Source organism: Rhea pennata, chromosome 31 (genome assembly GCF_028389875.1).
Source record: "Rhea pennata isolate bPtePen1 chromosome 31, bPtePen1.pri, whole genome shotgun sequence".
NCBI lineage: Eukaryota > Metazoa > Chordata > Aves > Rheiformes > Rheidae > Rhea > Rhea pennata.
Window position 1 is genome coordinate 795,206 of NC_084693.1, and position 25,308 is coordinate 820,513.

General features: G+C 50.5%; 3 protein-coding genes across 3 annotated transcripts; all 3 read right to left on the reverse strand.

The window, feature by feature from the left end:
• Window positions 1-5,572: 5,572 nt before the first annotated feature.
• On the reverse strand, window positions 5,573-6,160 carry LOC134152328 (loricrin-like). The gene has a single exon (XM_062597595.1). It carries the CDS (start codon window positions 6,158-6,160, stop codon window positions 5,573-5,575), a length of 588 nt encoding a protein of 195 aa, XP_062453579.1.
• Window positions 6,161-10,851: 4,691 nt separating this feature from the next.
• LOC134152329 (keratin-associated protein 9-1-like) lies at window positions 10,852-18,632 on the reverse strand. Its single transcript, XM_062597596.1, has 3 exons — window positions 17,863-18,632; window positions 14,613-14,787; window positions 10,852-11,112 (listed from the first exon to the last, which is right to left on the reverse strand). The coding sequence occupies exons 1-3, from the start codon at window positions 18,630-18,632 to the stop codon at window positions 10,852-10,854; spliced, it is 1,206 nt and encodes a 401-aa protein (XP_062453580.1).
• Window positions 18,633-22,603: 3,971 nt separating this feature from the next.
• SPRR5 (small proline rich protein 5) lies at window positions 22,604-22,900 on the reverse strand. Its single transcript, XM_062598135.1, has one exon. The coding sequence runs from the start codon at window positions 22,898-22,900 to the stop codon at window positions 22,604-22,606; it is 297 nt and encodes a 98-aa protein (XP_062454119.1).
• Between the last annotated feature and the right edge of the window lie 2,408 nt (window positions 22,901-25,308).

Genomic DNA, 25,308 nt, shown 5'->3' on the forward strand with positions numbered 1-25,308 from the left:
GGCACAGTCCCGAGAGCTGCTGGGGCAGCCCGGATTTCAGCACGCAGAAAATGGGCATTTTCTGGTGAGAAAATTTAGAAAGGTTGAAACTGAACCACAAAAGTTCTGAATTGTGGGAACCGATTCAGTGTAATTAATTCTATGGGGTTTCAACATTTTGTCTCAATGCAGGTTGGGAAAAACGCTTGAAAGGGTAAAAGCCCCGCCGGGAAGCGCCTGCCTTGCCCGGCTGCTGCTCTGCTCTGCCTCGGGGCCGCGCGCCCAGCCTTGGCTCCCTGCGGGCCCCCGCGGCGCTCCGGCATGTCCAGGCTCCTCAAAGCCATCGCGGACGCGATGGGCGGCTACCAGGGCCGCGGCAGCAAGGGGAAGAAACCCGAGCCGTTCAGCAGGAGCGAGTTCAAAAAGCTGATCCAGCAGGAGCTCGCGCCTGCCAAGGTAGCCGTGCGGGCGCAGGGTGCAGACGTGGGTGGGCGAGAGGGTGCTGGGTGACAGCGGGGGTGCTGCAGCCTCCCGCTCCCCCGAGCCCGGTTCTCGCGAGCGCCGGGCTCGGCCGGGGGCAGCTCTGACGCTCCTCCCCTCCCAGCGGTCGCCCACCGTCAAGTCCCGCTGCATCTCCAGCTCGGAGGCGGACGCGGAGCCGATGAACCGGCCGGAGAGCGGCGTGTGCTGAGGCCGTGGTGCTCGCCCTCCCGCCCTGCCAGATGCCCGCGTCCCCGGGAGGGCAGAGGAGCGAGGTCGCCCTGCCGGACCCGGCTCTGCGGGGACGTGCGGCGCTGCCCCGGTCCCCCCCCTGCCCTGCTGCAGCTCTCTCCCTCGACTGCGCTGCTCCCAGGGGGTCTCACGGGCGCGCTTCCCAGCTTATCCAAGTCTAGGACAAAATTCCCATGGAATTAAGGGGGCAGAAACGCATCCCAACGTTTACAAGAGTGTTTCGGTCTAATAAATGAAGCTGGGGTGATGTATTGGTTTCTTCTCCATTAAAGAAAGAGAAAAACTCAGCTCTTACTTTTATTTTGGGAAAGCTTTTATCTGTGTCTTTGCGTGATCCAGTTGCACATAGAAATCCTGCCTGAGAGTGGACAGGGAGATGGGATGGCTTTTCTTGGCCATGCTCAGCTCCAGCAGCACTCTTGGCTGCAAACAGGGTTAAAACAGGGTAGAAACCATGTGTTCCACCAGAAAAAAATATTGCATGTAGTGACCAGCTCTGCAGTGCTTCCACCCTCATCTGCACCTTTGCGTAAAGCCGCCGACGTGTCCCTGGGAAGGCGTCCCTTGATCGCCGCGCTGCAGGCTGGGGCTGCCTGCGGCGGTGGTTCCCATCGCGGGACGGGGGCCGCTGGCCGCCTGGAAGGGGCCCTGCGTCGGCCCCGGCCTGCGAGCTCCTGCACTGCGCACGGCGACGAGGCTTTTAGGGTTATTTTTCTCTTTGTTACATAAATGGTTGTAATGCAATTAAAAAAGCAACGAAAGCGTCCGCGTGAAGCCTGCCTGACTGCCAGGAGACCCCGTGGGACACGAGAGCCGCTGGGAGCCCGATGCTGGCGGCGGAGGGAGCCGGGGCGGCGCGGGGCCGGGACGCGGGAGGTGCCGCGGGGAGCAGCGCGGGGGCCGCGCTTCGCCGCGCCGCTCGGCACCGAGCGCGCTGCTCGCCCGGCTGCGATGCCGCCGGCACCGGTACGGGCGCGCAGCGGGAAAGGCGAGTTCAAGGAAGCGGCGACACATGGGAGATCTCGGGAAATTAGAGTTTTATTGGCTGCAAGGTGCCTCACGGGGTGCAGCCTGGAGCAGGAGCGGGGCCCCGGCCCCGGGGCTCCTGCTCACTTCAGCTTCTGTGCAGGGAGCTGGGGGAGCTGCTGCTGCTGCTGCTGCTGCTGCTGCTGGCAGGGCACCTGCGGCTTCCCGTGGCACCCGGAGCCACCGCTGCTGTGGCACCCGGAGCCACCGCTGCTGTGGCATCCAGAGCTGCCACCACTGCTGTGGCATCCTGAACCACTGCTGCTGTGGCACCCGGAGCCACCGCTGCTGTGGCAGCCGCCACCGCTGCTGTGGCAGCCGCCGCTGCTCTGCCGGGTGTAGCGCTCCTGCCTGTGGCACTGGTCCTTGTCCTGGCGGGAGCACATCCTTGCACGTCTGCTGGCCTGCTGGCAGGGAGAGGAGCTGTCGGTGCCCGCTGGGTGAGCCCAAGCCGCGTGTGCCCATCACCCCACGTGCCCATCACCCCATGCGCCCATCACCCCACATGCCCATCACCCCGCGTGCCCATTGCCCCATGCGCCCATCACCCCACATGCCCATCATCCCATGTGCCCATCACCCAGTGTACCCGGTGCCCTACATGCCCATTGCCCCACATGCCCTGTACCCCACATGCCCGTTGCCCCATGTGCCCATCGCCCCATGCACCCGTTGCCCCGCGTGCCCGGCGCCGTGCACCTCGGGGAGCAGCACCCGCGGCCACGCAGGCTCCAGCAGCGGTCTGCACCCTTGGAGCAGCCGCTCGGCGGAGGAATCACGTCCCCAGAGCAAAGCAGGACGGTGTCGTCGGGCTTACCTGCGCTCGGGGGAGAAGCCGAGAGGAGAAGCGAGTGCGGCCGGCCGGGATGGGGGCAGCTTTATATGGATCCCAGATCCCCCTTCCGGAAATGAGACAGCTCTCCGTCAGAGCGATCGCTTAACGCAATACCCGGTCCTGATCCAACCACCCTCTGTTTACACGGCTCGCCTGACTCACTGCCGATGGATATCATCCCTTTTTTATCTGTTTCCTGTGCCACATAAATGTCTAATTGCCGGCCTCACCTGCTCTTAATGGGAAAACCCGTGGGTGCCCAGGTTTCCGAGGGCTCGTCTGCTTGGGGTTTGTTTTGCTAAATGAAATCTGGGCGCAATCGTGGCCCATCTCGTGAGGCTTTGCTCATGGAGTCTAAACCCTGCTATTGGGATAAACCAGGAAAAATCCTGGCAAAAAGGAGCAGAAAGTTGCTGCCTCTTCTGCCCTGGCTGCACCAAAGCCGTGGTGCTCTGGCGTGTCTCCGGGCTTCGGTCTTTCTCTCCTGCATGGCCTTGGGGCTGTGGGTCTCCCCCAGAAGGCACCTGAGCTGCCAGCACATGCTCCTGAGTCACCCCGAGAGCTCTGTGAGCCCCGCTGCGCCCACACCGGCTCTCCGGGTGCTTGCAGCAAAGCCCCAAATGCTTCATAGAATCACAGAATGGGTAAGGTTGGAAGGGACCTCTGGAGATCACCTAGTCCAACCCCCACCTGCTCAAGCAGGGTCACCTAGAGCATGGTAGACAGGGTTGCATCCAGGCGGGCCTTGAAGATCTCCAGAGAAGGAGACTCCACAACTTCTCTGGGCAACCTGTGCCAGTGCTCCGTGACTCTCACAGGGAAGAAATTCCCCAACACGTTCAGGTGGAACTTCCTGTGCTTCAGTTTTTGCCCATTGCCTTTTGTCCTGTCACACGGGGCAAGTGAAAAGAGTTTGTCCCCGTCCCCTTGACACCCTCCCTTCAGGTACTTGTACACATTGATCAGATCCCCCCTCAGTCTGCTCTCCCCCAGGCTAAACAGGCCTGGCTCTCATGGCCGTTCCTCACAGGGCAGGTGCTCCAGCCCTCTGATCATCCTCATAGCCCTATGCTGGACTCTCTCCAGTAGCTCCATGTCTCTCTCGTGCTGGGAAGCCCAGAACTGGACACAGTACTCGAGATGAGGCCTCACCAGGGCTGAGGAGAGGGGCAGGATCACCTCCCTCCACCTGATGGCAAGACTCTGCCCAATGCACCCCAGGAGACCACTGGCCTTGGCCACAAGGGCACATTGCTGGCTCACGGTCACCTTGTCATCCACCAGCACTCCCAGGCCCTTCTCTGCAGAGCTGCTCTCCAGCAGGTCAGCCCCCAGCTTGTACTGGTGTCTGGGGTTATTTTTCCCTAGGTGCGGGACTCTGCACTTGCCCTTGTTGAACCTCATGAGGTTCCTCTCTGCCCAGCTCCCCAGCCTGCCCAGCTTCGTCGACGAAGAGCAGGTATTTCCATCCTCTGAATCACAGAGATGGGGAAGCGAGGCTGAGGTACTGAAAAGCCCATCTGGAGTTACCTGCTTCAGCAGTCTGCCCTGCACCTTCTCCCCGAAGGTGCGTTACCCATAAAGGACACAGGCAGCTCTTTATTTAAGGGATAAAAGCAAGAAGTCCGAGACCTAGAAGCTAAGGACAGGAGAATTGAATGCTGATTTGGGTTTCAGGGCAGCCAGCTGTGCTCCGGGGCGCGTTACGGCTCTGTTTCCCTTTGCCCAAAGGAACTAGGGAAATGTGTCCTGGAGGCTGTCGGGCCGTAAAGATTTTTGCCGGCGGCGGTTTTCAGCTCCTGCGGTTGATTTTCACTCCTGATCTCAGGCAGGACTCTAGAGGCCACTGTAATATTAAGAACAGCAGCGCTCAGATAGAGAAAAACAGCGTCAACGAGACTCATCGCTGAGCAATGGGGCTGAATCGCTGGAAGGGGGAGAGCCGTGAGGAAATCCCAGCCTGTCCGGGGATGTTTCACAAGCAGCAGCAGAACGAAAACCCGCGTGAAACTATTACTCACAGCACGGCACTAATTATACCCCGGACGACGACAAACATGTTTATCGTCTCGCTGGGAGATGGAGACGCCTCTCGGGAGGGGGCTCACGCGCGTGTTGGCTCGGTCGCAGTTTCCGAGCGGAAACCTGCTGCCGGTTTCCCTCGTGCACGTGTTACCGGCCCCACGAGCCCTGTTTCCCCCCAGCTCGAGGCAGTTCTGGGGCTCCGAGAGGTCTCGGAGCATCGGTGCGGCACTGTGCGGCTCCGAGCACCCTCCCGGGCCGCGGGAGCTGCGGCAGCGCCTCCCGCTCCCGAGGGCTCAGCAGGCCCTGGAGCAGAGCACCCCCCTCTGCCCTCCGTGCCAGCCAGGGCATTCCCTTTCCAGAGCCCTCTTCCTGCTTTTTCTTTTTCTTTTTCTTTTCTTTATCTTTTTTTTTTTTGGAGGTGTGATGCAAGTTGCTCCATCAGCGGGTGAAATGATGTGCCAAGCAGACCCTCCTATTTTACCTCTCTGATGAAGCGTGTGGTTATTTTACAGTAGTGTTTACCTGGGGGGTTGCGTACGCGGTCTGTGTGTTAGTTCTTTCAGAGCAAAGATTTCCTTCTTTTCGGTGTACCTAGCACTGGAGTAAGGCGACACTGGGCTGAATCGACCAGTGACCTAGACATGAGGCGACTGGGGACACCGCGGGTGTCAGCGTCAGCCCCCAAGGGCACAGAAGCAGTTCGAAGGGAGGAAGTAGAAAACACTGATACACAGGGATGGTAGCGGTAATTTTTTTATTGTCTCCACATCTGCACTGAGATGGAAATACAGGAGGCGAATTTATCACAGCGTAGCGTGCTTGAGCGTGACATTACCCAGGAGGATGAGGAACAGCACTTGGTTCTTCGCGCTGGGACGGTGGGTTGCACCTTCAAAGCATGCTACAGCCCAGGGGACAGCGAGAGGGGAAATCCGGGAATGAGGTTTCTTCGTTCGCCCCGACTCCTCGAGCCCGTTACTTTATCTTCCGGGCTGGCACTTTGCAGACCTGCTTTTGCTGCTGGCTCGGGCAGCACTTGGCCACGGGCGCGCAGCCCCGCTGCGTCGCGGGGGCGTACGTTTGCACCGGGCAGCACTGCTGGACGCGCCGCGCTGCTCCGCCGTAGCTCGGCTTCCCCGCCGGGTACCCCGAGCCGTGGCACGAGGACGACGACCCGGCGCCCGCGGCTCTGCCCGCCTCGTGGCAGCCTCCCCCGGACGAGCCGTGGCACCTCTCGGAGCACACCGACCTCCCGTAGCTGTTGCATCCCCTCGACGGCCCGTAGCTGTACGTGGGCCTCCGGACGCAGCTCGACCCGCCGCCTCCGTGGCAGGAGCCAGCGTCGGCGTAGCCGCGGCACCGCTCCGAGCAGACCGGCTGCCGGTAGCCGTAGTGCCGGTAGTCGTGCCCGCTCATGCCCTCGACGCCTTCGCCCTCGCAGCCTGAGCAGGAGCCGTAGCCGTAGCGGAAGGGCGTGCGCCGGGTGTCCAGCCACGACCCCGAGGGACCGTACCACGTCGAGTTCAGGTTGAAGTAGGACTCTCTTCCGGAGGAGTAGATCATGTTCGAGCTGCAGGGGAAGACCTGAAAGACACGTGGCCGGATAGGGTACGTCTCGCGTTTGCACCCGCTCCACGTTCGCTTGCTTCCCCACAGAGCTGCCTCGGCCGCCGGCGCCCCGGCCAGCCCCGCTCGCGGGGCTCCGAGGGCCGTTCCCGCGGCCGCTGGCCGGCTTAGGTCCGAACCCTCCTTCTGACCCGACCCACGGCCGTTTTTTTCCCAGCAAACGGAGCAACCCCGGGGCGCGGCGTCGGGCGGCGATGCCCCGTCCGAGCCCCCGGCCGCCTGCCCCTCGCCTTCGCCCGGGGGCCAGCGCGGGCGCCCGGGGCCCCCCGACCTCCCGCGTCCCCCCAGGGCGGCCGAGCTCCGCCGGGCGCCTCCTACCCGGTCCGCGCGGGAAGGCGGCGAGGGCGAGGGGAGCAGCTTGTGAGAGGCCTGGGAGAGGGAGGCCTTTTATACGGCGTCAGGCCTTCCCCTCGCAAATGAAACACGCCGTAGGAACGAGGACTAAATTATTTATCGACAAAACATTCCCTCCGTTCGGGTGCTGTTCCCAGCGCTTGGCACGTTCTGCTCGGCTCATTATTCCTGATAAGCATCTCTTAATTACAAAGGAGTTACGGAGCAGGGCGCACAAAGGACTCGCCTCGTTAGGGCACACATCAGCTACACGAGGCGGGTAATAACGAACTTATTCACCAGGGGAGGCGGACGGGCGCGGGACGGGCCGTGCGCCTGGCGCTGACGTCCCCACCTCCGCCGGCCCCTCGAGAGCATCTCCAGGCGCCCGAGGCGCCAGGAAGGGGACGGGGACGAGCCGCGGCGCGGCGCGGGGCGGGCGGCTCCGGCGTGGCGCTGGGCGCGGGGCGCAGGGCACGGGTCCGTCCGCGAAGCCGCTTTGTGGGACGGATGGAGCCAAGCGGGACGGGAAGCGGCAGCGGGCGCCGCGGAGGGGCTGGGAGCCCCCCCCGAGGGGCTGACGGGAGAAGAGGCTTGGAGGGAAGCAGCTAATAAAATCGGGAGTTGAATTTCAATGAAGGTAGATCTCCTTTGGGTTGAAATTTGGATTTCCCACTCGTGGCTGGGACCAGCCAACCTGCTGCCCCCTGCGCCCCGCGCAAGGCACTCCGGGCGCGCAGACCCACCTCCCGTGCAGAGACACGTGCTTAATTGCCAGGATTAATTTTTATATGAGAGAGGCCCTCCTGCCGCGATGCTGCCGTCGCGCTCGTGAGAGCACGGTGCACGTGCCCAAGCAAGCTGCTTGCAGTAGCTCGCTCGCAGGCAGGGCACGTGCCAGGGCGGCGTGAGGCCCCGACGTCGGTCCCGGGGTGGATGACCGTGGCGGAGGAGGCTTTGCTGCACGCCGCCGGCGTTCGGCCTGGTGCAAACGCTATAGCCGGAGGTGCAAGTGCAAACGGTCATTTTGTTTTTAGCTTTGCAAGTTTTCTTGCAAGAATTTTAATAACTTTTAATATGTACTGTGGTGATGTTCAGAGGTAAAAGAAAAATCAAACTTCAACTAAATTTCATCAACTTTATTTTTGAACACATAGGGAGAAAGGGAGAAAGTAAAACTGCAGGAGTCTCCGATGCCCCTGCGGTTATTTTTCGTTACAGCCTGGTCTCTGTTTTCAAACAACCATAAAATCGCGGTGCGCAGGAGCCGTGGGAGGAGGCGGATGCGCGGCAGGCCGTTTGCACGTCCTTGCTCAGGCTCCTTCGCCCGGTTCAGCCGTCTCAGCTTTCCCCGAGAGCAGAGAACTGGCTGCTCCCGGGCCGGCGTGCAGAGCGGCATCAGTTTGCTGCGAAGCGAAGCGTTTGCGGGGAGCGGGGGTCGCGAGCACCCTCGGCGGGGTTCGCCCGCGCCGCTCCCAGCGCTACTTCTGCAGCAGGCAGGGTGGCAGCGCGGCGGGCTGCCGGCGCTGGCAGGGGCACGGCGGGGCGGCGGGGCGGCGGGGCGGGCAGCACCGCTGCGGCGCCCGCGGGGGCATTTTCAGGGGCGGGCAGGCGGGCGGCTCGGGGCGCTGCTCCACTCTCCGCCGGGGCCGGCCGGCGTCGCAGCAGCCCGGCTCGCCGGGGTGCAGCCGGGGGCGATACTGCTGCAGCGGCCGGCGGCGGATTCTCTCGGGGGGGCAGAGGGGCTGCTCGGGGCGCAGCTCCACCCGCCGCCGGGGCTTGCTGCTGCTGCAGCAGCTCTGCGGCGCGGGGCAGCAGCTCCGCGGCGCGGGGCAGCAGCTCCACGCCGGCCCCGCGGGCTCGCCGGGCGGGCAGCCCCGCGGCTCGCTCTGGCAGGAGCCCTCGATGTCGCGGCTGAGGCTGCCGGGGTCGTGGCAGGGGGAGGAGCGCCCGGCGCCCACCGGGCTTTCGGGGCACTTCGAGCCCTGCTCCACGCAGACCGAGTCCTGGTCGCCTTCGCCTTTGCGGTACTGCATCTGGCGGCAGAGGAGGTAAAGCCCTGGGAGAAAAGCCAAGGACTTCTCTTTTCCTTTTTCTGTGAAAACCACTCGGAATCGGAGGCAGCTGAGAGAATCCGACTCACCCTGCGAGCTGTGACGGATGGGCTGAGCGGGGAGTCTGAGTCCCGCGGACGGCACCGGGCCGAAAGCTTTTATACGTGGCCGCGCTCCCTTGGAAGTGAGGCATGCCGCGGGAATTAATAGCTGAGCTCTGAGTGCCACTTCTGCATGCAGCGATGTTCCCTGGCACTCGCTATTGGACTAATCAGCTGCAATTAGCATCTACCTTGATGTAATGTCAGTGTAACCCTTTGCATAGGCAGTGGCCATTATCTAATTAGTTCTTCCATTGGTTGCGTTCAAATACACTGTGAGTTACATAACGTTAGTCAGATGGGATCCCGGGATAAGGATACCTGGAATACCGTGATGCTGAGTGATGTGCCCAGAGGAGGCTCTCGTGGCACTGGGAAAGCAGCAAGCAGGCCCAGGCGTCCTGGCAGCCAGCCCCATGCCCAGGCACCTCGTTGCTAATGTGTGGGGCAGGGGGGTGGGAATGGCAATGGTTGTTCATGGATTAAAAGGGAAAGAAAAAAGATACAGTTCAAAAGAATTCCTTCCCTTCCAAGTGAGGAGCAGCTCAGCCAAGCAAGCAGCAACGACATCGAAAGCCCTTTTATGCCTCCCGCTGGAACGAGGATGCCACAGTGCAGTGATGACTTCACTAATTAACAGTTTCAAGCTCTGTCAAGGACCATGTCCGCCTCCTGACACTGGTGCTTTGACTCATTCTCCATGTAGCTGCTCTACTTTGCATTTCTGCAGATGACCAAGGTATTTTTTAAGTACCAGCAGAGTATCTCTCGCAGCAGCCCCAGGCAGCGGGTGCAGAAGGTATTTCCCCTGCTGGTCACTCTGCAGCTGCGACTCTGTAAGAGATGCTCAGAGATTTGTCCAGTGGCAGTCGGATTTGAATCACCCAGAAAAGCATGTGCAGAATTCAGGGGTGTGAATCTGGGGCACTGGCCTGCATCGGCTGACTTTGCTGCCACGGAGATAATTTATTCTTCAGCTACAGCCAAACCGTAATTGCCATGCGGAAAGCCACAGGACTTGTGCAGAATGACAGAAAAGAGCTTGCTATCTGCTTAGGGTGTACTAGGGCTTTGGACTCCTAACGTAGTCCCAAAATTATGCTGTTTTCACATAATTTGGATTTTCATGCTAGAAAGATATTTTGGAATCATTTTACCTCTAGAGGGTTTTAAAACCATAAAGTGCAAACATGTCACTTCTGAATCGCATCTCTTAAAATTTGCCAGATTTTAATAGGATTCCAGATGAAATTAGACATCATTTCTGAATCCTTCAGGCTGAACTTATATCTTCACATCTTTCCATGACTCTTTCCCTGCATCATCTATATTCTGATAAGATGCCTGCTTGCTTATTCAATCTTACTGATAATCCATCAGGCCTTTCAAGAAGCTTGATTTAAAGCTGAGCCAATTAACTGGGAAGACTTCTTTCAACAAAAAAAGGCCTTTAGAGCTGGCCTTAGGCCCATTCAGATGCTTCTACTACGGACTCTGTACTTTAAAGTGATAAGGAGAGGAAACCTAGTGGGGAGCTGCATGTCTGAAAGAATACTCCAGCCGCTTAGATAACGTGCAGACACTAGGATGTACTGCTTGTCCCCACAAGACAGACTGACCCAAAAGTTTCTGTTCCCTGCCTCTCCTCCAGTGCAGTCATCTGTACCACGATGGATAATTGAAAATACGTTGTAATCAGAAACCAGGAAAATTCTAAAAAAGTCTCAGCTCAGAGATACAGTTAGAAAAAAAACCATGAATGAATGAACATATACCGGAAGTTTGCAAAATCATAAACTGTAACTTTTATTGTCCTTCATGACTACTTGGAAATTAAAGCAAGAATGTGGAGTTTGATAGCATTAAACATCCCGTACACCAAAAGGAAAATCAACAGCAGGACTAAGGCTTACGAGGATGCATCTCACACTGTTGAGTGCGTAGGGACCTCAAAAGCACATTACAGGCACTTGGTAATGAAAGGCAGGCAAAGAAGAGGAGAGAAAGTCTCTAAGCAAAGGAGGAAGAGCATAGGGCCATATCCATATCCACATCCGACACCGTCCGGGCTGGCTGGGAAGCAGCAGGCAGCGCGGTGGAAGAGGGGGCGACCACGCTGCCTGCCCCATGCTGAGCAGGATCAGCAGCAGCTGTTGTTGCCCCCGCAGCAGCTGCTGTTGTTATTGCTCGTGGTGTAGCAGCACACCTGCGTGGGCACGCAGCAGGTCCTCACGGGGCAGCAGTACTGTATGGGCGAGCAGCACGGTGTCTTGCAGCAAGACTTCTGGCCGTAGCAGCACACAGTGTAGCTGCTCCCACCACAGCAGTTGTTACTACCAGAGCAGCATCCGTTGGACATGATGTTTGTAGTGTAGGCAAAGCTGGAAGGGACAGAGACAGTCTGTGATATAGAGTACAATAATGTGTTTGGAAATGCAAAATTCAGTCAAAGCTCTGTTTATGCTAAATTTGGAGATTCAAGAAATCAACACCCAATGTTGACTTGTTTTGTAGTAAATCATGCTCATAACACTTCTCTCTTTTTCCCTGAAATGTAGATGCCCATCTACTTGCATTAGGGCATCCTGAATGTCTTAGCAAGAACAGCACAGCATAGTGCACATAGTCTCGGCTCTTTCTAAGATGTCCTGCATGGCCCGCTGACACTCCCATAGCCTCTCCAACCTTTAACACCTCTAGCTTCTCCCCATAATCCCTACTACACAGCTCGTAACCTCTAGCCAAAGTCCCAGTCCAGATACACAGCTATATTTTAGATATTGTTAAAATATATGCATATCATTTTTCTTTTGTGAGAAGGAAGATTTAGATGTTCTTACTTACCCTGTTGATCAGTGAGGACAGTTGAAGGGAAGAGAAGACGAGCGAATGAAGTGAGCTGGGTCAGGAGCCCTTTTATAGTCCCATACACCTTCCTCCTGGAAGTGAGACAGACATTGGCCATTTGAACTTTCCTGTTTATTCATCCAAACCCATACTTCTTAGCTTTACGTGTCTTCTGGTATTTACACTTTGCCTTATTATTTGTGATCACCACCTTTGTTTTACCTCATAATTATTTAGCCTGCAGATAATCAAAGAGCTTCTATGAATACTAATGAATTTGTCCTCTCTGCAATCTTGCATGGGAGGAAAATAATGCATCCTTGTATCTGTTTGAAAAATGCGGACAGTGACAGCTAAAGATGCTAAGGGACTTACTCAGAGGTGGATAGTGCTGAATCAGTGTTAAGAGCCAAGGCTGCAACCCATGGACTGTGTCTTTGAGATACATGAGGGGTTGTTTCACTGGACTGGTGTTTGAGACAAATATTTGGCAGATTTCATGAAAATAGGTATGCTTGTTCATGGTCACAGGACACGCACATGAGGACAGAGCAAGAAAATCATGAGTCCAGGACATGGTGGGACTCATGCTGGTTCCTGGGTCTCAGTCACCTGCAGGTGACTCTGTGCTAGATCATTGTCCCCTCCTGAGTGCTAAGAGTGCCTTTGCGTTGCCCTTGGGTTTGTCTAGACTTTTGCAGATCCTCCATCCTGGGTGGATTAGATTTGTGTGTGGACACAGGCCAGACAAGAGTGCTACAGTTCTGCTTTGCCTTGCTGGGACTTCTTTCCTAGGAGCATTTTCTAAGCCTCTGAACTGAATTAGCATCTCTTCAGCATCTTTCACATTTTAATTAAAAAGTCAAGGGGCAGCATTAGCTGTGCAAATTGCAATGCGAACAGGCAAGGCTCTGGGGCTGGCTGTGATGCTTTGCAAGTCACAACGTTCCTCCCAGCAGCTCTCCTTGCATCCAGCTAAAATCCCATTGCATATCAGAGCCCAGGTGCCCCTGGGACCACGCTGCCCCAGCTCTCGGGGCAGCACACTCTGGGAGTGTGGGGTTGAAGGCTGTGCAGGACTGTTTGGGGCTGTTGGAAGCAATAAATGAAGCAACCCCACATTGACCGAGAGAGTGAAAGGAGGCTGAGGAAGCAAGAGCAGGAGAAGAGCTATGATAGATGCAGGCAGAGAACAAGTCCTAGCTGTGGCCATGGAGCTAGGTGGGAGGCAGGAACACAGAAGTGATGCAGGGAGAGACATTGCTGAGTGGAACCATTTTCCTGGAGGGGAGGAAGGTCAAGGTGAGGCAGGGCCTTAGGCAACTGAGCCATGGTGAATGAATTTTTGTTTAATGCCTGTCACTGCCTCTGATGCTCTTTGCTGTGGGGCTGAATTATGGCAGGAACACAGGGTATTTGGGAGGAATTTTTTCCATGGTCTAAAATTGTGGCTCTTGTTTGAAGACATCACATTACCCTAAGAAGAGAGCTGCCTAATGAGAGGATGGCAGATCCTGCCTGGCAAGTTCCCTGTCTACTGCCCAACATCCTACAGGATCCTGAAGCCGGCTGCACCACTGTGACCTGCTACCAGCCCTGAAAGACACAAGCTAGGACCGTTTGCTTTCTGCGTGCTGTGAGGGGGAGCAGATTGAGTCCTTCCCTTTAATGCCACATTGCTCCTGCAGTAAATCCAGTCAGCTCCTTTCCAGGCTTTCCTGGAAGGAGACTAATTCCTCGAGTAAAATGCTGAAGAAGCAAAACATGTAATGGCAACTTCTCCAGAGAAGGTAGAAGAACATCCATGGTATTTCCTTTCCAGCAGGTACTGAGGAAGCATACACTTGCCTGCCCATGAAAACTGATTAATTTGCAAGGAATTAATTGGGCAGAAACAAAAGGACACCCTTCACTCCTGCCTGTAGAGGGGCAGTTCTCATCTGCAAATCCTGCAATTGCAAGAAGAAATGATACAAGTGGGCACATCCTGCTCATGATAGTAGTGTCCGGATGTGCATGTAACCTAGGTACTCAAATGATCTTTGGTAAAGGGGCTACAGATCATAACGCAGAGCAGGGAGCAGAGTCAGTAAAGGGCATTAGACACAGAAAGAGGGCTGTGGTGCAGATCTTGCATACTATGCTTTGGTACAAACTCAAACCTGGGCTCTTACTGGCCCAATCCTTCCTTGAAGATCGTGGAATCTTCTCAGCATTTGTTCTAATGTCTCAGCTCAAAATCTGCTAGCCCAGACATTTAAGCAGAGCCAAGACCGCTTTATTTCTTAAGTGTTAAACTATTTGTAGGGACTGTCTTTATGTTCTGAAGAAGACTGTTAGCTGATTGAAATACACAGAGCTTTCCTAGTCATGATGCACCTGTGTCAAAGCGTTCCAGAAGAAATCCAAGTCCTTCACATGTTCCTGTATTATTTTCTTCTGATTTCTTTGTAGTTTTACAGTGAAAGGTGAAATACTGGTCCAGGCATCAGGGATGCCCTGATTTTCTTTATGAAGCCCAAATCCCCTAGTTAACATCTCTTAGACGGGAGGATGTCCATCACCAGAAGAAAAAGGAATGAAAACGCAACAGGCATGGTGATGCACTCTGGAAGCAACAGTTAACAAGCAAATAACTACCAAGAGTTTTGCAGTGTCATGAATTACAGATTTTATTATTTTTCAGACAGATTGAATCAAAAGAGCGATGAAAAGAATTTAACATCCTACACAAAAAGATGAAAATTAACAGTAGGCTTACAAAGACACATCTTACACTGTTGAGTGCGTAGCGACTTCAAAAGCACATTACAGGCACTTGGTAATGAAAGGCAGGCAAAGAAGAGGAAAGAAAGTCTCTAAGCAAAGGAGGAAGAGCATAGGGCCATATCCATATCCACATCCGACACCGTCCGGGCTGGCTGGGAAGCAGCAGGCAGCGCGGTGGAAGAGGGGGCGACCACGCTGCCTGCCCCATGCTGAGCAGGATCAGCAGCAGCTGTTGTTGCCCCCGCAGCAGCTGCTGTTGTTATTGCTCGTGGTGTAGCAGCACACCTGCGTGGGCACGCAGCAGGTCCTCACGGGGCAGCAGTACTGTATGGGCGAGCAGCACGGTGTCTTGCAGCAAGACTTCTGGCCGTAGCAGCACACAGAGTAGCTGCTCCCACCACAGCAGTTGTTACTACCAGAGCAGCATCCGTTGGACATGATGTTTGTAGTGTAGGCAAAGCTGGAAGGGACAGAGACAGGCCTTGTGATACAGAGTATACTTTTTCTCTAGAGTATACTTTTTGTCTATCTGAATTTCTGAGTAGTTTATACAAGTTAAACCATGATTATCCCTAAGTGCATCTCAAGCTGGCTTTGGAAGTCCTTGCTGTCTAGTATCCCATGACAACTTGTCCCTGAGTTCTCCATGTTTCAGCATTACCTACTGGTGCATTTGACATATTTTCCAGCACTGGTCCCATTAGAAAGAAGTCACCCAAGTGTTTCAAAATCTGTCCCAAATCAGGCACTATAGGAAATCATGGATGACCTCCTGCAGAAGCACACAGAAATACAGCATAGTGCAAAAGGAATAGCAGACAGTAACTCTGACTTACCCTATTGACTAGTGAGAAGAGGTGGGGAGAAGTCAAGATGAGCGAATGAAGAGCATTGTGATGGGCAACCTTTTATATGCTTCAAAACCATTCTCCTGGAAATGAGACATTCTTTGGAAATTCTGACTTCACCGTTTATCACTCAGTATATGCATTTTACATCTCTTCCGGTATTTAATCTTTACCTCTTTCTATTTGCTCATCACCTCATTCTGCACTATGATTAGTTCTACACATAAACAGCAAGTGTGAATTTTCTAATGGATTTTCATTATGGGGAACTGGAAATAGCTGTAAAATATTTGTATCCACTTCCTAAGGAATGACCTTGAGACACTTAACAATTTGCCTAGGGCAGGCCAGTGCTGAAGTAGTGGGAGAACCATGACTGGAACTTGGAAATGTCACTGCTCACATGCCTTCTCTGCACGTGGTTGGGATTTTGGGGGCAACTACTGGCAAATGCAAATTCTTTTTTCCTGCCTCTGAGAGGTAGTTGTGTGGCCGAGGTTAAGATTGAAGAATTTCTCCTTTCTCAGGCTTGTGCTTGGGTCTCCCGCTGTTGTGCTTTGTCATCAAAACCATGTTTTTTATTTCTTTTATGCTGTTAAGGATTTTTTCCATTTTCATCCATAGAAGGGGTGGATTGAGTCTATATTAAACAGCTTTCCAGGCAGCAGTACACAAATTTCAGCTTTTATCTGCATTGAGGATGGGGATGGAACTGTGGCTACCGGCTGAGCCAGGCCTGGTCTGTGTGAGAAGAATGAGATGTTGATGGAGTTCTCATCTGACAAGATGGGGGTATCAATATAAGAAAAGACTCTCAGGATACTGATGCAGCATTTATTCATGCCAGTTAAAGGTCATGTTCAGCAGACTCTGAATGTGAGCCTGGAATGGGGGCAGGTCATCCACGGTGGCTGGGACACGTAGTTTCTTCCCAAGATGTGAATATAGTCTCCTATGGCATTGAGCATCTCTCCTGGAATTATCCACAGGGGAACATTGTTCTGATCATGCACTAACAGGCAGATACCTGCCTGCAGAAGACAATGTCCTCTTTGTGTAAACCCTCAAATATGCTGTCCACTGAATAAGTCATTTATCAGGCTTTATTATCAGAATATTGGGCAAGATGATCTCTGGATAGAAATGCATGTGAACCCTGCAAGACTGTTGCTGATCAGGGTCTTATGCTGATGCTGTGGAGATCCCAGAATTTAATGTCTATCCGTGTCAAAAACAACATCTTACACATTAAATTCCTTTTCTACAACATGCTATGTCTTTGTAAACTTCCACAGCAATCAAGCGAATTTGGGAATGTCAGTATTTTTTGAAGGAGAGCAATCTGTGATCCCTACTCTTTCAGCATAAGCTGAAATTAATATTCACAAGACTTCCTTAACAGAATATGCTCCTGTTATAGTCTGGTATAGGGTACATTTCTGCCACTGTAGTGAAACTTATTTGCTTATTAATCAAAGACTCCTAAAGACCTGAATAATCTTTTCATGAGAATCTAACATAGCAGAGAAGATTATCTAAATCCAGACTTTGGATATGCTCTGAACTAACGTTTGAGGGAAGCAATCAAGAGAGTGCACATGGCATTTTCCACAGACTGCAATTCAGAACTATGTCCTGAATTTTAATAATAAAGGAAGTCCCAGGCAGGTAAAGAGACTTTGTTGACTCATGCACATGCTATTTAAAGAATGGACCTTTTAAGTTGTATTTTAGCACCTGGGTTTTATTCTGGCTCTTGTAATCCAGGAATGCTGCATGCATGACATGAAAAGATCTGCTAATATAAAAATAATTAACGATTTTAAAGTGTTCTCTTAGTTTTATTTTTGAAGATGGCAGTGCAACAAGATGGAACCTGATATTCAATGAGTAGTGAAATCCTCTTTCAGTACATATTGAAATTCTCATTTCCAGCATCAGAGATGAGCTCCTGTACATCTTGGGGAGTGGTGAATTTTCAGGTGGTAGATCTATGCATGCTTCACTCCCACTGTGTTCCTTAAGTTTTCTTTAAAATAAACATTTAGCTTCAGAGTCAAAATTACGATGAGTTTCTGAGGTAGAAGGTCAGTGGGTGCAAAAAAAGTATCACACTGTTTTGGTGCCTTTAGATATGACCTAGTTTATGCCAATGGAAAGCATGGCCGAGCAGATCTTTAGGTTTCCTGAAGGCTCTGACATGATATGGGAGCATATCTTTAGTTATGAGCAGTCTGACAGAAAAGAGAAAATGACACCAGAGTGAGGAGGCATTCTGGGCAGAGGGTTGTAAGAACAACTGAATGACAAGATATTTTAGGATTTGCTTAAGAATAAGTTTTATTGTCTACAAATCAAGAGTGAAAATGAAGCATGATCCCATTGACAACAAATATATCCCATGTCCCATACACCAGGAAGACATACTTATATGTAAAATTTCTTTGCCTTATACAATGTGTGATATATTCAAGTATACTACAGAAGTCAAATAACTGAAGAACAGAGAGAAAGAATAAGGCAGCTTAATTTTCAAAACAAGAAGAAAATCATCAAGTATTTACTCCATCATCATGTGAACCAAAAAATAATGGCAGGTTGTCACCTCCTCATGCCTGATCTTGTTGCACTCAAGAGATGGCAGCAGGCAGAGCTGCTTTTCCTACCCAAGGTGGGGTCAGTAGCACTTTTTGGTTGAGTAGCAGCACTGCTGCGTGGGTATGCAGTACTTTCTCATGGGAGAGCAGTAACGCACAGGGCTGCAACACACGACAACAGGCCTTTTCTTCACCACAGTTGAGCAGCAAGGCAGAGATCCACAACAGCAGGAGATGCAGCCACAGTGGCTGCATGGTAGGCATTGCTGGGTGCTGCAATAGGTGGACTTCTTGCACGACTTGACAGAGCAGGTGGACTGTTGGCATGGGTCACAGCAGCTGGACTGCTGGCATGGATTGGAACAGCTGGATTGCTGGCATGGGTCACAGCAGGTGGATTGCTGGCATGGCTTGACACAGCAGCTGGACTGTTGGCATGGGTCACAGCTGGTGGACTGCTGGCATGGGTCACAGCAGGTGGATTGCTGATATGGCTTGACACAGCAGGTGGACTGCTGGCATGGGTCACAGCAGCTGGACTGCTGGCATGGCTTATCACAGCAGGTGGACTGCTGGCATGGCTTGACACAGCAACTGGACTGTTGGCATGGGTCACAGCTGGTGGACTGCTGGCATGGCTTATCACAGCAGGTGGACTGCTGGCATGGGTCACAGCAACTGGACTGCTGGCATGGCTTATCACAGCAGCTACTCTTCTGGCATGGATCACAGCAGCTGGACTGCTGGCATGGCTTGGCACAGCAGCTGGACTTCTGGCATGGGTCACAGCAGCTGGACTGCTGGCACGACTGGCTGCAGCACACCGTCTTTCCAGAGGAGCAGCATCCGCTAAAGCACATGTTTTATGTAGTTGTAGTGTAGGCAAAGCTGGATGGAATGAAGACCTGAAACACAGCGTACTCTCAGATACACCCCATCTTTGTAAGTTTATCAAGCCACCTGGCATTATCCCAGGGATATCTGTACACCTTTTGCACTATCCTGGGAACTGCCTTTCCTATGCCAATCCATGAACATCACTCTCTGAATTCCCAATGCAAAACCTTTGTTTTCTACTCCCAAAGCCTGAGCTCTTTCTGCTAACTGTCTTTTGCAATAAGCAATAGACCAATACGCTAGGAAAGCCTGGATATCAGGCAGAATTATAGATCAGACAAAAGACACTTTTAGACTCCTTGCTTGACCAAAACCCTATTACAGCCCTTGTTAACAAAGCACATTGCCAGTAGGTGAGACTTACCGTGTTAACGGAGTGGTGTAGTTGAGTGAGGAGCAAAAGGATGGGAGGCCTTTTATTTAGCCCGAAATCTGCCTGCCGGAAATGAGATACCCCATAGCAATTCTGACTTCATCCTTTACCCACCAAACCTATACTTATTCGTTGAATGTGCCCTCATCTATTAGTCTTTGCCTCATTATTTTTGACCACCCTCTCAATTTGGCATTATTACCAATTTGTTCTGTAAATTTTCTACAATTTTTTTTAATGTCAAGTTAATTCTTGTGAACTGCTTAAAAGGTGTGTTTCTGCTCATTTCATGTATGGTAATGTCATTACACAGAGATGTTAGGTAGCTTGTTCAGAGGCAGTGAGTGCTAGATTAGCATAAAAATCCTAATTACCACTGAGACGTGGTGTATTCCAGAGGCATGTGGAGGCCTTTTGGAGGCCTCTCACACCTTGATATGATTTTTAAAACAGAATTCCAGCAAGAGTAATTCCATGGCCCCGTGTTTTGCTTTTAGATGCAGAAATGGCAAAGCCTGATGGCCTTCTTTGGGGTCTGGTCATCAGAAGAGCAAATACGGAACAGAAAGCTCTTGACATCTCATTCCTTGTTCAGGGCATGGGAAAACACATGCTCTAGGCTTTGCCAATAGGAGAAATTTTAAATGAAGATTTGTCAAATTTGGAACAGAGTTTTGGGTCAAATCAGATTCCAGATTTTTTTCAATGCCTTTCTGACATCTTTAAATAAAAGCAAAATACAAAACTTTTCTGGAACCTTTACCTCCTGTTTCTGCTTAGCATAATTTGATCTGCGAATTTTATTTTTTTAAGTTCTTATTTTTTTAAGCACCTGTTTTTTTAAGTTCTAATATGCCCTCAAGTAAGGATCTACCTGCGGATGTCATTTTTGGAATAAACTCTATGGTCAGTTCTCAGTCACTCATTGGCAGTCATTAGTGCTGATGCTAATGATCATGTTGCAGTTATTCATTAATGGTGTTAATATTTATTTTGGATGAAAGCCTGAGGGCCTCACTTGATACACTGAGCATCTTTAGGACTTCAAATTAAACTACGTATTTTTTAAAAATTGTCTCTCTCCAGTCAGAGGGAATTCACGAGACCCAGGATCATGATGTGTATCATTAAATGTTTCATTTCTGAGATCATTTTGGGATGGAGGGCTGCTCCCACTGCTCTGGGTCTGCATATCTGTGGTACAAGAGCACTGAAGGGACCTTGAATCACCTTCCTCAAAAGCATACAAAAATTCGCTGTATCTCTGGGCAAGCTCTTTCTAAGGTTAGTTTTCCTGTCTATTGAAACATGGGCTTAATTTCCTACTGAGTTTGTCTAGCTTTGTGCTAATGACCTGGTTAGACCAGGTTACTGCCACACATTAAAATCTAATTAATGATACAGATTTATACCAGCTGAATGCATGCATCTTAGCTAATAGTAAAGGAGGCCCATGCCCGCCTAGAGGATGGCCTGGAGGGGATTTCTGAGCCTGGAGCGTATTGAGAAATGACTAGAGACTCCAACATTAGAAATGTTGGAGGGTGCTGAGCAGTGAGATAAAGGCGGAGATGTTGGTCCAAATGAGGCAGTTTTCTATGTGACTTTGTACAGATCTTGTGCGTTGCTTCATCCATTGCCCTGCTGAGTCAAAAAATATACTGTTGTCCTTAGGGCTTGATATGCAAATTAGTGATGTCTAAAGTCATGTGAGAGAAATCCAGTCCGCAGACAGCTTAGAGCCCATTACCATTTTTATCAGAGGAGGTTTATGAAAGAAGGATTCCAGCCATGTCCAGAAAAAGATCCCAGTTAAAATTTTAGAGGAGTAAATGAACTCTTGAAGCCTCCATAAGCTGCCCAAAGTAATACTGTGCTATCCATCTGGTTTTGAGAATCACATATGTGGTGAAGCAATCCTTGCTGGGAAGCAGCAAATGCAAATTCTGTTATTAAACCTTAGGGAGTTGCTCATGGTTTATCCTGGTGGTGGAAATCCACTATTACATTATTTAACACATATCCACTAGAGCAGAAATGTTCCTCTTGGCCATCCAGAGCATTAGATGTGGAGGACTTCTTCCCTTTCAAAATTTTTATGGTCTTTGATTTTTTTAAAATTATTCTAATGAGGTAAAGGTTTTGATTCTTGCTGTTCCGAATGGTGAACCTTTTCAGGATTGACAAAGGCTTCTTTCTTCTTTCCATGCTATTTCTGTGATCTTATAGCCTACTGGCTTCGGTCAGTACAGTTTCTGTGGAAACTGCATAAAGCTAACACAAGGCTCCTGAAGTTAATGGAAACTTCATATCCAAGCACAGTGGATGTCATTACCACCTCAGAGGTTCTGAGCATTTTGATTTTGTGGGACTAAAAAAGGAAGAGGAAATAAAATATTCTCTATTAGTCACAGAATAGAGATCTCTAGACCTGGTGCAGGAATAGAAAGTGCAGGAAAATGAGCAAACACAAAAGACAAAACTACTCCTGTGGCTTGAAAGACTTACTGACTCAACACCCACTAGCACCCAGGCAAAGAATGAGCAACGAAAACATAGCGTTCCAAAGGCTGCATGAAAATGAGCTATCTCTTAGTAATAGTAACAACACAAATTAGGTCTTTATTTAATTACTCTCTATATGCCATTTTCAGCTTTTCCTCTTTAATAGGCTGCTCCTCTATAATGACAATTTTCCCCATAACTTATAAATAAGCAATTCCAATTAGGTACTTACCAACTGGTTATTTACTAGGGACTTTCAGAGCTCCATCCAACTAGCCTATTTCACATGCCTGCGCTGGGATGGGTGAATCATGCTCAGGGAACTTTCTCTCATTATACACCATAAAATCTTTTTAATTGAAGTTGTTCCAAGTCAGGTCAAAAAACCAGCAGGATTTGCTTTGTTTTGTTTCCAAATATAGCAATGGCTTTTAAAGATCATATTTACAGTAAGAACATGAATGTGTAAGCCAGGCCTCTGGCTGTATCTGGCGAACCCGTGCTGCAACTGCTGAGTTCCTTGCACACCCTGTTTTCACATCTGGCATGTTTTCCCAGCCCTCCACAGGTGGAGAGATATTCCTGGAACCACTGACAGGTACTGCTGGCATTTTCTGCAGCTTTCTTTTCCACTGCTTTCCATGAATTTTAGCTATTGTAATCACTGACTAAAGCACAGGTCTAACCACAAGGAAGAACATGCCCAGGATGCCACTAGGCAGGTAGGTATCAGAGAACAACAACTAAGTACACTCAGAACTGTACGGGAGTCTTGAAGCATAATTTTTATTGCCTTGCTGGAGACAGAAGCAGAAAAGCAAGACAGAAACCGTTAACAGCAGGCATTACACTTAGCATTGGCAGAAAGGACATAAACAACTCAAAGATAGTTAAGTTGAGATACTTCACCCAATCACTGCGCGACCCACTAGCTGTTTTAAAAGCGTTTGCTTGCAGAGAAGCTGTACAGCCAGCAAGTGATGAAACAGGAGAGGAGCTGGAGGCCTCAAGGGAGAAGGGAGCCGGCAGGTCCGGGCTCAGGGCTGGATCCAGCTGCTAGTACTTGGGGCACTGTGGGGGCAGCTTGCAGATGTTCTTGGTGTACTGGGGACAGCACGGGACTGGGGGGCAGTATTGCTTCACCGGGGGGCAGTACTGCAGCAAAGGGGGGCAGTACTGCTTCACTGGGGGGCAGCACGGCGACACATAGGTGTACTTCTGCACGGGTTGCCTCTGGATGGTGTAATGGCAGGAGGGTCCCGAGTCGTGGCAGGAGGACCGAGCACCATGGCACGAGGACCGGGAGCTGTGGCAGGAGGACTCATAGTCGTGGCAGGTCCCACGGGAGCACATTTTTCCGGAGTATCAGCAAAGCTGTTGGGAACAAAAGATCATTCTGTTGAAACGAGCCCTATATTTGCTTCTTACTTTTTAGCTTTTATTTTTCTCTGAAGTTCCCCAAGGAACTGTTTCTTTATTTCTTTCACCTGCCCGACCCAGTTCAGGTCCGAACGCACTCTTGTTTCTGCCTAAGCGTCAGGGGTTGCTCTGTCAATTTGTGCACTTAGCTTTGCCCCGGCAGGCAGATGTAACAGGCCCAGGTTACTCCCAGACTCCAGCCCCAGCCCCAAGCCCTTGCAAAACGGGGCTGAGCTTTTGTTGCCAGTTTCGCGTTATCCCCCTGCAGCTTCCCTGGATCATCTCCAGAGGTCCCTTCCGACCTTACCACTCTATGACGCTACGATTTCGCTGTCCCTCTGCCTGTGCCCACCATCCCTGACTTTTAGAGCACTGTGAATGCACAGGCAGACCACAGCAAGCCAAATCTCAGCTCTAGGGAGGGAGAATACATTTACGGCAATAAAAACTTCTAATGGAAATATCTTCTCTCTGATCATAAGCAGAAATGGTAAAATTGGTCTTACCCTCTTCAGCCACAGGGAGATACGTCTGGAAGCGAGGATGAGTGACTGAGGAGGACTGGGCTGAGAGATCTTTTATACGGTTTCAAAAGTTTATCTTGGATATGAGACATCTCTTTGCAATGACAATTTAATTATTTACGCATTCAATATTGCATGTTTATACTATCCTATTTTTAGTGCTTCCGCTTTGACGCATAGTATTTCATCCTATATTAATTCCTAATGAATTTCCTATAAGGTTTTAGGAAGGTATTTCTTTCTCATTTGCTGGTGACTGACACTAATCTCAGAGATGTTAATTAGCTTTCCAGTGGATAACTGGGATTGCATCAGGGACAGAATTGTCTTTTTGTGTCACAAATGCTGACTCCTGGAGTAGGCCTAGCATTCTGTGCAAGTGACAGCTCCAGATTTTAATTTACGTGTTGCTTAATACCAAGAGGAAATGGGATAACCACCTGCAATAGATGGGTTTGTCATGATTCTGGGAAGTCTAGCTAGATCTTTTAAGTTCCCTGATGTAACCAAAACTAAAATATTTCTGATTATTCATCTTCTTCTCAGTTTGCCAGATGACATTACTGACCCCAGCAGCTTTTTCCCCATATATTGAAAGTCATTTAGTCCTTAAGATCAGGGAAAGAGGAATGGCACTGAGCTCTGTTTGGGGTCTATGTATTTAAGTGTTCCTATTTGGTTTCTTTTTAATTTCACTGCTTTCTGATTCCTTATAGCTGAAATTTTTTCACCTGACCTCATCTGCAGAGATGTATGGAAAGCCACGGATTTAGAGGAAGCATGCATTTCAGCTGGAGTTTGAGCAAATTTGGGGCTCTGACACTACTGGCAAAATTATGGCATTTATAATCCTGTCTGACTTGGTCTTTGAAGTGTAAAAACTGAAGCTCTTAACTCAGCAGCTTTGGAAAATGTTACCCATTAGACTAATTCACTAACTGCTAACAGGAACCTCTTCTTCCCTCTCTCTAAAATAAGAGTGTCCTACAGCTTTTCTTCAGGCTAGAGGTGCTATAATTGCTTGTGGTGCATTTTGTGTAGCTCAGAAGGGTTGCATGAATTCCTCAGGCACATTTTATGACTCAGTTGTGGGTCAAAAACCGAAATAGGCTGTAGCTGTCAAGTCAGTGAAATTGGTGCTTGTTTGGTCTCCGTGCCTGTCCTGCAGTGGTGGTTCTCATTTCCATTCCTTGGTTGCTTTGTGATGGACGTGCACACTGATGCTCCTGCTAAACCATTCCACCTCCTCACCAGACTTGAGAAATCGGGGTGTCATCAGATTCTACCTACTCAAAAATGTTTCCAAATCTTTTAAATACAGGTTGTCCTAAGAAAAATGTGATCTCCAAAGAGTTCACCTATTACTTGCAGGTTTTTTGCAGGAGTAAGTAAGAAAAGCCCAGTCCGCAATGATGAAATGTATTTTTTTGAGATGTATAGGTCAGGACTTGCTTGGTTATATTCAACACTCTTTGGTTTATGATCTCTCCATAATGATATATTATGGTGTTAGTATTTGTATTACGCTAGTGCTGCAGAGTCTTACATGAGACAGACCTTCTCTGGGCTAGCCCATTTCTCTATTCCAAAGTATATGCTAGTGATACAGCAACATTGGAATACAAAATGGAAGTTCTTGCCTTCTGTTTTTCAGAGGCACAGACTAAATATAAATATGCTCAAGCTCTAAAGTTCTGAAGCTGAGTTTAAATTATTGAGTATATTGAATAAGAGTATTAGCAACTGTGAACTTTTTATCCTCCTTTCATTTAATGAGCTTGTCTCCAGAAAAGAAGACCAAGTCTTTACATTCAATTG

Excerpts from the sequence above, each read along its gene's own strand:
- LOC134152328 (XM_062597595.1), bottom strand. The coding sequence starts at position 6,160 with ATGATCTACTCCTCCGGAAGAGAGTCCTACTTCAACCTGAACTCGACG.
- LOC134152329 (XM_062597596.1), bottom strand. The coding sequence starts at position 18,632 with ATGTGCTTTAGCGGATGCTGCTCCTCTGGAAAGACGGTGTGCTGCAGC. Across the intron at positions 14,788-17,862 it reads TGCTGCTACTCAACCAAAAA|CTTTGCCTACACTACAAACA; the intron begins GTGCTACTGACC and ends TGTCCCTTCCAG. Across the intron at positions 11,113-14,612 it reads CCTGCTGCGTGCCCACGCAG|ACTGTCTCTGTCCCTTCCAG; the intron begins GTGTGCTGCTAC and ends TCTATATCACAG.
- SPRR5 (XM_062598135.1), bottom strand. The coding sequence starts at position 22,900 with ATGTGCTCCCGTGGGACCTGCCACGACTATGAGTCCTCCTGCCACAGC.